Genomic DNA, 13,240 nt, shown 5'->3' on the forward strand with positions numbered 1-13,240 from the left:
TGTTAGAACTATGGTGATTTCTCTGATATCATCAATTTAAAACATGTCTCTTATATTTTCTCAGTACTTTATAGTATGACTTCCATTTCTACTGTTGATGACACTTAGCTTGTGTAAAATATAGCATGTTCTTGATACAGAGGTCGATCATGTGGATTACAATGGTGTGACTAACCAGCTTAAGTTAATATTGCAAAAATGGCCATGTGTATAGGCAGGGCTTTAGTGTTATTTCTACATAAGGACTGGCATCCTTCGGTAATGAAAATAATGTTTCATTGTGGTTATGACAGAAGCTTATTACTTTTCAGAATATAACCCCAAGTAAAGAGACAGGGAAAAATATTCAAGTTAGTCCAGGAGGTACCGTAGTTCGCAAGTTTAGCATTCATCCTGACGGACTTGTTACTGAAAAAGAATGGAGTATTATAGCAACATATCAACTCAAGGGTAAGTTACCATAGCAATGTATCAACACAAGGGTAAGTTACCATATCAACATATCAACTCAAATGTAGGTCACAAATCAAATCAAATGTTGGTTATATTAACAAGATCCAAACAAAGGAAACGCCATTTCCTTATTATGCAATAAGAATACTGTCATTATAGGTTCATATCTTTTCCAAACTTCTTACTGCAGCAACATGTCAAGCAAAGGTTTCAATACCATAGCACCATAAAAACTCCAAGCAACCAAGCAACCAAGCAACCTTATTTTTTTATGCCTACGCCATTGAAAATGGGGAGGGGCATATCGTGGCTATTTCTACCACGGTTACGACTCTTTCTTGAACTTAAAACATGAAAAATTTAGTTTCCATCATAACTTTAGAATGTCTCAATTGAATTAAATAATATTTTGCATGTATGTAACAATTTGAAAAATATTGGTCACTAATAAAAATCTGTTAAGTTTGAATTTGAACTAATTTCACTACAGGTTTATTTTTACAGAGTTATGCCCCTTGCACGTAACACATTTTAAGTAACTTATAGCTTCTACTTATTATCTCTGTCAAACTTTTGAATTGATATTTGGTATATACATTTATTATGGAAAAAGGCAGGTCATGTTGGGTTACATGTTGGGTTTGGTTAGATGATACAATGTTTTTGATAGAGTTAGGCCCCTTGGACTTTTCGAGAAAACATGAATGCAGTAATCTTGTGACAGTAGTTATGATCTATTCCTGTTTTACCTGTGTTGTTCTCTTGCCTTTTTTACCTGTGCTGTTCTCTCACCTATTTTACTTGAAAAATTTCAAACAATTCACATTTTCAATTTTGTCCTTGCGCAGGCATTCTTCTTGTACATATCTAGTTTTATGTTTTACTTGTCAGACTCTCAGACTGAAATTGGGAGATTCCCCTAATTTTGATCCCAACAATCGGGAGGTGGGGCTGGGGAGTAAAAATTGAGAAACTCTTGACTTAAAGTTGGCAGGTATGATTTGCTGATCTGTGCTGACTAGTGGGTACATATTTATTATTAATTATCATATTGAATATTTGAATGATTTTAGTGTATGATTTTGATTGGTACTTACCTCTGGTGTTGTTTGTTCCTTTATAGACAAGACATACCTGGCCATTGCCATGTTGAATGGGACCTTGGCTACCATATCCATTCACTACCATACAGGGAAGTCCAACTCAGGAAGTGGATCAGACGAGCCAGATTCTCCCGATTCTGTGACTCCAAAACTCCCAGTCATGCCTGATAGTCTGTTTGAACGTCATGCCTCACTGACCCCTCTAGCCAACATGGGCAGTGCAAGGTGTGGCTTTGGCATTTGCGTGACTGGTGACAGGATCATTGCCTGTGGTTAGTATTGTCTTATAGTTACTACGATACATATACTTTCTTAGCTTATTTGGTAAGCCAATTTATATTCATTAATATACAACATATATCTTTCGTAGTAGACGTCAATCCATTATCAACATTCTACTTCATATTTGTTTGGTGCAACAAAGAGAAGAAAGTTAGACTTGCATGTACTTTTACATTAGCATTTATACATTAAGAAGTTCTGTTCAGACCAGTTTCCCAGATTTCAAATCTGGTAGAAGATTACAGTGTGCCACCCAGAGCAGAATAAAATAGAGATTTAAATCACTGTAGTCATTAAAGAAGAAAACATGACATTTGCATGTTTGGGTGATGTTGAGAATAGACAAGAAATCTGGTAAGAATTATTCAGATTAACGTGAAACTTGTATACATCTATAAATAAAACAGATATTTGGCTCATTCATGTAGTGATGTTGTTTTATCAGGGGGCTATGACACAGGAGAGTGTCTAATGTCAGTGGAAACTTACGATATAAAGACAAACAAATGGACGCCTTGTGCTGACATGCCAGACCCTCGAGGACGCTTTTCTATGGAACAGATCGACAATGTACTGTATGCCATTGGAGGGTCTAATGGCCATGGATCCCAAACGAAGATCCACTGCTTTGATGTAGCTACTGAGAAGTGGAAAACGCTCTGTAATACCAACAATGCAAGGGTATCACAAGGTAGCATAAGTTATAAAGAATTTTGCATACAAGTGAATGGCATCTTGCAATGCTGAATTGTGAATGAAACTCTATCGTACAGCTAAACATTTTTATTGATGGTAGGGAGAAAAACTGAAGAAATTCAGGAGAAAAAGGGATAATAAAATTAACCTCAACAATTCAAGGGGAGAACACTTACTTCATAATTCGATCAGTTTGGTGAATTTAGCATATTGATTACTGTGAAATCATAAATTTTTATTGGAATTTCATGGTGTTCCAAAAAGGTGCATTTTCCTTGGCACTTTATTTCCTCAAAAATTCTTGCTGAAAAAATGCACAAGTTTTAAAATCCATGTTAGCTTATATCTGTTTATCATGTCATGGATGTTTGTATATGTGGATTTAGAGAACCCATGAATTAAACAAAAATAAATAATCCATGAATTAAAGGATTTGATAGTAATGAAATATTCAGCATAGACAGAAATTAAGTTATGGTGTGGCACAGCAGTTTTGTGTTAAATTTTATTTACAGGAGTAATAGCAGTGAAGGACACTCTTTACTTGGTGGGTGGCTGTATGGGTCAACAGAGTTTGGCTAACTGTTTGGTGTTTAAACCACACACACAAGAATGGGCTTCATTACCACCAATGAATACACGTATGTAGAAATCAGACTGATGTAAATAAACCATACTTTGGTTAGAATATTTAGACATTTAACTGTTGTAGAACAAAATCTATTAAAAATGGTTTTTGTCTTCTCTTTGTTACTTCATTTCATTCATGGACATGAGGCTGAGAATTTTCTGTATAAACACTTTTGGACAAATTTTTTTGTGATATGACAAATCTAAGTACACTGTATAAGAAACCAGTCAAGTTTCAATTGAATTCAGCAAGCCTTTCTTAGAGATTGAAAATAAAGTAGTCGTCTGGTATTTAACATTAGTATTTACCCTTAACAGCACGTTACCAGGCCGGGGTTTGTCATCACCAGGGAGAATTGTATGCAGTTGGTGGCACAGATGGCTGGAACTGTCTGAATTCTGTAGAGATTTTCAATTTTGACACCATGACCTGGAGAAATGGGCCAAAACTTAATGTTGCCCGACGTGGTGCTGGATGTGTGTCATTTGATGGTGAGTAAAGCTATGAAGAAAGTTAATGTCTTATACAAACGTGACATATTCATGGATGAAAATTGAGGCAACTGAACAGTTTTGAAGATAACACAATATGAAATTTTCAATAATCTAGTGTATAATATTTGCTATTTTTGTCATAAGATGTGGTGAATATTGAACCAATGAATCTCAATCAAGAGAGAGCAACTTATATTTTAAGTCCCTGAATTTCAATGGCAAAGATATGATGTGGTAAAGATATTCTGATTATGATACCAAATGGAGTGTGTTGTAAATTAACCTAGTATACATATTAAATATGATAGTAAAAAGCACATGTTTTGTCAATATTAGCAAATCTCTTCTTTAAATTCATTGTTCAATATACTCTGACCTGATGGTTATTCACATCTTGTAGTGTGTCGTAGAGATGACATTGTATTTACTTTGTTTTCTCACCAGGTAAAGTTTACATTGTTGGAGGTAGTGATGGGACCCAGTCCCTAAAGTCCACTGAAGTATTTTGTCCTGAGAAGGATGCGTGGATGATGGGTCCAGGACTGAGTGTACCCAGAGCCAATGTTGCTGTTGTAATTTATACCAACCGTGTGTTCGCTGTCGGAGGATTTTCTGGAAGAACTTTTCTAGATACAATGGAATATTTGGATCCTGACAATAACGAGTGGTGCAGCTATCTCTCAGTGGAAGACTCTGGGCTGACTCAGAAACTTGGTGAACGCATGTGTTCTAAGTCTACAGCTCAGGCTAGTGGCAGTCAGGACAATGACCATGTCAGCAACAACTCTAAAGGGGACTGACTTTGAGACCAAATATATATATATATATGTATATATATATACAACATTCCAAGTTGTGTGTATATGGCTACAGAATTAACCAGTTTATTGTGAATAAGCATTTCTCTGAAATTTATGAATTTCTAGATCAGTATGAATGTACAATCCAATCCGATCTTCTTTTGAGGACTCAGTATTATCTAGATATTTTTTGCTGTATTATAAGTTAAGTTTTTGTTTTTAAAGGAAGTTTATCCCATGTCAGAATAAGTTTTTACAGGAAGTTTTTTCCATGCCAGAATACTTTACATTCTGGTAATATGTAGATAAATGTATGGATAAATATGCATGTTGACATGCCCCGCCAGTTAATGGTAGGTTTGTAATTAAACATTGATTGATTGATGGAGGTGGGATCATTCTTCTGAGCACAAAATATAAGTATGGGTCAGTATATCACCTGTCAGATATTTTGCTAGATGTGTTTTTTCTAGATCTTCATTCACAGGGTATTGGAATATCACATAAATGTTATGTTAACATTGATTTGGCATAATGTCATTCAGTGTGTTATTTGTTTGTCAGATATTTTATGTCAATACTATCCACATCCTTGTGATAAGAAGTCGCATTTGAAACAGTGTTTTTCATATCAGTGATCAATTAAAGATAGCTATTTTTCATCAAGATCATACCAGTCTTTTCAAGTAATTTCTTTTTGCTCTGTATTTATGTCACAGTTATGTGTTGTTTTGCCGCTGTAATCAGGTGTGTACTTTATATAAAGTAATTATGTTGACGATCAGTTCTCCAATGGAGTAGTGTGGTATGTAATATTCAACTCTCAGATTTTGATATTTGATGATGTAAATTTGTTCACATTTTATTATAAAGTTTACAGATTGGTGGTGGGAAGTTTTTAAACAATTCACAAATTAGTGGAATCAAAATTGGTCATAAAGACAAATTATCTGTATAATACAAAATGCACCAATATTTTACAAAATTTGAAAAATTTTACCATTTTCACATATGAAACTTCTGGATCTAAACTCTAACTTCAGCCCATTCTGTGCAATTTATTAAAACTACTTTATAACCGATCAAGAAGGGTGATAAGGATTTGCTACCTAAATGTTAGGTCCCACTACCTATGACTGTAAAAAGCTACTCCCATTCCAAGTTACTAATCATCCCTTGTTTTACCTCTCGTTCCCTAACCATACCCAACTCTTTATAATTGATTTAGGTACTGTATCCTTTTATTATTTGTTTGGCATGTGTACCCGTCTTGACTTGATTTCTACCAATTTCTTCATAGAGACTTATATTTTGTTGTAGAAATTTTTTTTTCTCCAGAAATTTTGCTTTTTTTTAACGTTGATTATTTGTACCATAATTGTTATCCACACGTTAAAAATGGTGGAAAATATCATATTTGGGAAAAAATATACATTTCTAGGATGAAATTTTCACTGTTGAGAGGTGAGGGGAAGTACATTTGAATGTGATGGAAAATTCAGTAATGTAAATAAAAGTTACGTTTTGATTTTGACTTGAAAATGAAATTAAATATTCAACAAATTTTTTTAGTTCTTTTTTAATATCTTTTCCACCATATCATACCTGTGGTGGTTGTGGTCATTTGTTTTCTATTGAAAACACCTATTGTAAATGTTTTTTGTGTTCAACAAAGTTTATTATATATTATTTTCATATCTCTCTTAGCAATAGCAAATTTGAATAAGTGTAAAACCAAAATGGTTATGATGGTGAGAAACACACCTGATTTAGATGTTCATTTATGTATAATAATAACCCAAATTATTTTGAATGCCAATCAACTGGTTACAAATCAGTATCAGATTAATTGATGAAGTGACAAATTATATATTTATAGTACATATATGATAATTAAATGGTGTTATGTGCTGGTTTTTAACATATCCAGTGTTTTAATCAGTATATGTGAACTATATATCTATGCTCTTTAAATTTGGATAGATGTAGGAAGATTCCGTAATCATAGATATTATTTATTTCATATTTGTGTGAAATCTTGTCAAAGTTCACCAGATGACTGTTGGAGAAGTGATGAACGAGTGAATTCAGCAACACAAGTTTGTCCCAGGTACTGAGGGCATCTGTCTCCATTCTAAAATGAAAAGATATTTATAAAATACTGAAAATTGTACAGAGCCAAAGTAAGAATTTGCATACCCCATTATACACATGTTTGCATTTTCTAGTGGAAATTAACCTATTAACGTTTCTGATTTATTCTTCCTGGGTGATAGATATATGGTGCTTTGTGATAATCTTGTTTTTATATTATGATAAGAATTCTCTGTAATAGTCCAAACTTTGTCAGTTATAAACAAACCTCTTTTTATAGGGTTTATAAAGAATAGACAAAGCAGGACAAACTGTTATTATAAAGGGCCAAAATTGTTTTACATAAATTTCAAATGCCTGCATATGGGAATTTGATACTTTTACATTTTAGGAAAAAATAGGTCTGAGATCGGAACAGTTTTTGGTACATGCTATATAAAAATGAAAAAAATGGTAAAGCATTGACATCTTTATATAGGAAATCTTTCAGTTCTAACAGTTAAAGTTTGGAGGATGTAAATAACGTAACTTACAAGTTTAGATGATACGTTTTCTAATAAGGGGATAAAAAAACTAATTAATTGATATTATAGTGATTTACAGTGGTATAGAAGTATATTCTGCAATCTCAAGATGAAATTGTTCATTTTGGTATGAGTAAAGTTCAATGTGTTTTGCCCAATGTCTTTTCCTAACATTTGGGTATTGTGAAATTCTTAATATGTTAAGAGTTTAAGACTTTTAGAGACTCTGAAGTTGTTATAAATTGACAATAAGGCATTGGTGAGAAGAATGTTTCCTGTATATCAATAACTTATTCCTAATATATTTTGAGTTGATAAATAAACAGTGGTCAGACAGCCAGAATCTTTTTTGGTTTACAGATTGCGGTCAAGTGTTAACCTTAAAGCACCCGCTCATGTAACATGCATTTTTGAAGCATTATTAAATCCAATAAGATATTTTGTTTGTTGTGTGTTTTCCTTTCTTTGTGATTTTTCAGTGGCATCAAACTTTTAAACTAGAGTGATAATTCATTTTCCATTGCATTACAGATCACATTATACTGTTTAGGGTATCAAGGATTTGTGAATTGTTTCATTACAAAATAAGCACGTGAGAAAACAAGAGGCCAACGGGTCATTAAGGGTCATCTGACTGTAAGGACCTATTTATGAAAGAGGTCCAATATGCCTAAAATAAATTGCCCAACTACACTACAGCTTACATAGAAGACATTGGTTGTTTTTTTTTTATGCAAACTTGAAATCATATTCTTTATACATGCACTACACAAACATCATTACTCCAGGCATATTGCTTGTTGAAAAAGAATACTACACACCCAATATCAGCACCATGGACCTTTCGGTTATTGAGAAGAAATTACTTCAAGATTTTAACAAGATTTTTACCTCTGTGAACTTGAAAGCAAGCCAAGTTCATTCATATTAATAACCTAGGTAGCCCTTCATCAGGTCATGCTACAGGCCCAATATCAGAACCCTGGGCCTTTTGGTCGTTGAGAAGTCTGTTAAAGTCTGTAAACATTTAAACGTATTCGGCCTCTGTGACCTTGAAAGTGGATCAAGGTCATTCATATTTACAAACTTGATAGCACTTCATCTCATCATGCTACAGGTCATTTATGTTAACAAGCATGCTATAGGCCTAATATTAGCAGTCTGAAATTTTGTTTTTGAGAAGAAGTCATTTGAATGGAAAGTTTACGCAAGGCGACGGACGAAACATGATGGCTATAGGTCATCCTGACCCTTCGACACCTGTAACTGATGTTAGAAGTGTAAAGCTCGAAATGCACAATTTCGGAATTTCTTCTCAACCCTTAGACATATCACTACAATTAAGATACCAGTATTTTCACTTATAATTGATAGCATAATGCCTCTGGACATATGTAAAAGCAATGACCCTGCATTATACTGAAATTCTGTAAACAAATTACATTCAGCAAAGTTAGTTTCGGACAGTTCCAACGGTTTCAACTGGGAAAGTGACCAAGCAGTGTGCTTTGTTTTCAGGAAGAAATGTGTACAGTCTGTTAACAAACAGAACCGTCGCTTTGTCGTGTACGTCATACAATAGTAGGCATTGTGGGCTGTCAACGATGTCAGAACATAGTATTTCAATTACATACTTCACCAGAACTTGTTGCAAAAAACTTGTACACATCCATGATGATTAACAAGAGACAACTGTGTATAACCACAGACTTTATCTATCCAAGTTAAAACTACATGCAACTGTTAGCAGGGCCTCACATGGGTTGATACTGTCATCTCCTTAGTATGATATTCTTAACCAAATACATTAAAGGGTTCTTGATACACATGTATATTGTACACATGTTTAAGGCAAAAGTGGTAAAAGATAACCTTTGACGATTAACGTGGACTGATGATATTTTTATCAACTAATCTGGTGTAGAATTTAATGGTGTAATGTTATGTGTATATTGAACTAAAACTATTCATGATTTTTTGTGATATCTTATACGAAAGCATATAAGACAAAAGTGACCCAGGCCCTATTTAGGGTCCCTTATTATGCCAATTCAACATAATATATCCAGACAGAGTTTATATCTATATTCAGTCTTTTCAGAAGGTTAGAAAATCTGGTTCATTTTTATAACACCTGGTTGCTGTTATGTGTTGGTTGGAAAGGTGTTTAAAGATATACGGACACAGTTTATCATTAGATATTGGGTTTAGCGATTTATTTTCAGATTGGTACTCTTGAACTCTGGGGGCACAGGTCATTCCATAACACTTTTCTAATACATGTAGTTTGTAAAGTCTGAATCAACTGGCGCCGATGGCATGATCAGCGAACCAAGATGACAACAATGTGTGTTCCAGATTAATCACTGTTGAAAACATCGCACAATCTACTTTAGAGTGAGCAGGGTTGCAAGATAACTTATGACGGAGTTGGAGTTTTTGTTCACAAAAATAAGAAAAAGATCCAAGGAACAATCCCATAGGGATCACCCCTGAGGTGGGGAGGGTAAGGGGGGGGGGGAACTAGCAATATTAATGCAAACTTGCTTCCCCTTTCCTCAAGGATGCTTCTTACCGATTTCGGTCAAAATCTGTTCTGGCATTCATGACTAGTAGTGATTATTAGTAAAAGTTAACAGATGACGGACGCCATGGCATAAGATCTTTTCTTTGGACCAGGTAAGAACTGACAATTACTTGTGAACCTAACAAGCTTATATCTGAACGTGTATGATAATGCAAGTGGCCGATTTTGAGCAAAGTCAGTTTTTAATTATTCAAACAACTGATGACAAAGATTATCTAAAGGTAATATCAAAATAATTTACTTTGATGTATATTTAAGTCCGTGTCAAAACTAAAGCTAATACATTGCGTATCGAACAAGACTACAATATAATTAACATTCTGAATAGAACGCGCCTATCATTATGACGTCAGTTTCGTTTACTTCCGGTATATTTATTGACATTGCGATTACTATTTTGATATCAATTTTGGAATATTTTGTCAAAGACATGTGATAATCGAAGTGTTATTAGCGTACGAAGTATGGCTACAGCACAATCAGCAACTGTGTCTGCCAGTGATACTATTTTGGAGCATGAACAGGTAAGCATAACCGGTTTGCAGTTAGAAGCGTTTTGAGACAGTTTTATGATTTTAGGTGAACTAAACACAGACAAGAGCTTAAGTACAAGGTATACAGATATAGAATCCAAGTTTACAGTATAGATAAATGTGGTAACTTCTTTTTGTTTATAATCTGTGTATCAATTGCTTTTGACTGTGATACATATCCTCTGCTGCTTGTTGCTAATAATATGTTGCATGTTATTTTGTTTCGTATTGTGTTATGTCGAAGTTAAGGCTCATCAGAGCTTATGTTTACTGTTTGTAATATTCGATGTGAAATAAAGTTTCTTTTCTTGTATAGATAATCGGTATACTTTTATGTGAAAGAGTTCAGTTTAAAAAGGGTAAGAGAAAATGATGTATCCGACACCTTAGTTTTTAGCAGTACAACGGTATTTTTGTGTGAAAGATCGGATAAAGTTACAAATATCTCATTCCATAAAATTGATTGATCCAATAATTGTACATTTATTTATCTACTATATTCAGCCGGTTGTAACTAAATACGACATGTATGTGGATATTGAAAAAAAACAATGTCTAATTTGGACTGTGTTTACTTAAAAAAAATCATGCCCAATGGAATACAAATTATACCAATTGCAATACTTGCTTTTGGCCGGTATTTTTAATTACCAAATCATTTTTTCAGCCACCAGATCCTCATAGTCCAACATTAAGGCTGAAGTTAAGAAAACCAAAGAATGATAATTCCAAGAAGGTGAAGTGGACCACAGAGACAGTTGATAATGAACATATGAATAAGAAAAAGTCAAAATGTGAGTGTTGGTTGATTTTTAACACGCCTTCAGTCCACTTTATACAGATTAGCCTTAGTTTTCTTTGGCTCATAGACTAGATGTCAAACAAAGAAAGTCTAACCTCAGATGTATAGTAGGAGTCTGATAAACCTGTAAAATCAGCTACTGAAATGGCCTGGCCCTTCCTTCCTCATTTTATATCATAATGTGATGCAAAATTCATGGTAATGTAATATCAATTTAGGTATCAGCAATCAAAATGTTGGGGAGACATTGTTGAAAATATATCAATACTGACTAGTGTGCATTGAATTGGTTACATTGAAGGTTGCTGTCAATATCAAAAACCTAGGATGTTTGGGGAATCGTCATCTGAGGATGAAGACGACTGTAATAGCTGTAGTGGACACAAGGACAAATGCTACCGAGCTGGGGATAACCAAGCTGGTAATATTTACTGTTATCAAAGCATACACTTCTGTAAAACTTTTATTCAGAAAGTTCTTCCAAAATAAAGATGAATGATTTAAAAGTTCATTTTCACTTAGCTGTTCAAGCATTGAAAAATAAATGACTTCACGATAATTATTACAAGAGACTTATATCAATCATGATGGTTTACAAAATTTAATCCCAAGCTTTACAAAAAATATTTGATTTACATTAGATTAAAGGTTTTTGTCAATATACCTATTATTCATCTTTCATTGTTAAAACTGATAATATTTAAACAATATTTTAAATTTCAGCTCCAGGGAATGGATCACTTGAAAGGGGAAGTTCAGAACATTGACCACCATATTAAATTCTAGTGAATGATTCTTGAACAAAGTAACCAGCTGTTTAACTGTGATGACTTTGACACGACGGTTTTCAGAAAACTGTTTACAAGATATTGAGGCATGTCTGTGATCACTGGAAAGAATGTTTCAGAGGAACTCAAATTCATATCTTGTAGGTGTTTTCAGAACCTCTGTTTCCTGACACTGTGGTTTTTAGTTACTTGTATGATTTCATGACATCCCAACATTTACTGTTGTTTGTTGAAAAAAGTCTTTGTTGATTTCTACACAATGTTTTCAGCATTAATTTTGATCAAAAGGAATCACTGTGCCAACACTAAGGTGAGAACAACATGGAGATGTTGAAAGTGTGTTGATCACGTCATATCTAGTGTTAATGTTGACATGACCATAATATCAATTGAGTTTTAAGTACTCAAATGGTAAATATGGTATTTGCTGATAGTCATTTTTCTTCCTTAATTTATTAGTGTTGCTGTTTATACTTGGCAGGTTAATCAGTATAGTGTATTCAATCCATGTAGACACTGAAGTTTCTCTGCAACAATCACAATACTGATATTCAACTAAAAAAAAAAAAGGCTTGTAAGCTTGATATAATCCATTGATGGATCTGTATACTTGTTTCGGTCTACATTTTGAATCTTCAATTGTTTCAATATTGCAAACACAAATATATTTTGAAACAGTCAGCAGTAGGCTATGTTAGATAGGAGTGATCTGTTTTACAGGAGTTTACACAGTATTCAAGGTTTTACATTATATATGTACATGATGTTTATGTTCTCAGGCCTTGTGCTATATGTAAACATGTACCTCATAATGGAAAAAAATAGTAAATTGTGAAAGTATTTAACTGTATTGTGTCATGGAATCCATGATTATATATACAGATGCTTTGTAGAATAATGTTCATAAAAAATATGAAAAAAAGTGAAATTGAAGATCTTTCTATTGAAGATTAAGATATGATTGTGACAAATAGCTGGAACATAGTATCAGAGGTAAATGTACACATCAGTATATAATATGTGTGTGTATTGTTTCAACATAATGTTTGATCTTTATATCCATGTCATCTGATATTGTTTGTCTTGTAATTTTTGCAAATGATTAAATGTTCTAGATTATTCTTGTAATTTAACTGTTTGTTTTGCATGTTTCCAAGTATGACATCATGAATCTGGTTACATCACATATTATGTAAATTCTTCCCTAATTAATGGAGCTCGTAACAAAATAGATCGTTTCAAAGTAACTTTGGCAACTTCAGTCAGGAGCCACCATCCTGTCATATTCTTTTTAATACCATTTGCCCAACATCGCTGTAAATGATAATTGGTGTAAATTACACAGTCGTTCTTGAATAGTAGGGTATCAATGGAAAAGTTGACACCTTAATGGAAGATAACTACTATCTATATGCCATTGACAAGGGGATCTTTGCCAGTTAATTAATTATAT

The 13,240-nt window shown here is 33.6% G+C and overlaps 2 protein-coding genes across 3 annotated transcripts in view; both read left to right on the forward strand.

Annotated features, from left to right (window-relative positions):
- The window catches only part of LOC132551078 (influenza virus NS1A-binding protein homolog A-like), a 35,644-nt gene extending 28,128 nt beyond the window's left edge, over positions 1–7,516 (forward strand). For both annotated transcript variants that reach the window (XM_060215183.1, XM_060215184.1), the window contains exons 7-12: positions 312–450; positions 1,577–1,828; positions 2,284–2,529; positions 3,050–3,175; positions 3,483–3,656; positions 4,104–7,516. In XM_060215183.1, coding sequence (XP_060071166.1) covers positions 312–450; positions 1,577–1,828; positions 2,284–2,529; positions 3,050–3,175; positions 3,483–3,656; positions 4,104–4,459 — 1,293 coding nt within the window. In that variant the 3' untranslated portion in view covers positions 4,460–7,516. The remainder of the gene's footprint in view (positions 1–311; positions 451–1,576; positions 1,829–2,283; positions 2,530–3,049; positions 3,176–3,482; positions 3,657–4,103) is intronic.
- A 2,532-nt stretch (positions 7,517–10,048) lies between these two features.
- On the forward strand, positions 10,049–12,915 carry LOC132551083 (E3 ubiquitin-protein ligase PPP1R11-like). The gene is made up of 4 exons (XM_060215188.1): positions 10,049–10,188; positions 10,865–10,991; positions 11,301–11,420; positions 11,723–12,915. Exons 1-4 carry the CDS (start codon positions 10,129–10,131, stop codon positions 11,764–11,766), a joined length of 351 nt encoding a protein of 116 aa, XP_060071171.1. The 5' UTR covers positions 10,049–10,128; the 3' UTR covers positions 11,767–12,915.
- Positions 12,916–13,240: the final 325 nt, after the last annotated feature.

The sequence above is a fragment of the Ylistrum balloti genome, unplaced genomic scaffold (assembly GCF_031769215.1).
Source record: "Ylistrum balloti isolate Yb309-2 unplaced genomic scaffold, AGI_CSIRO_Ybal_v1 Utg370174, whole genome shotgun sequence".
NCBI classification, from domain to species: Eukaryota; Metazoa; Mollusca; class Bivalvia; order Pectinida; family Pectinidae; genus Ylistrum; species Ylistrum balloti.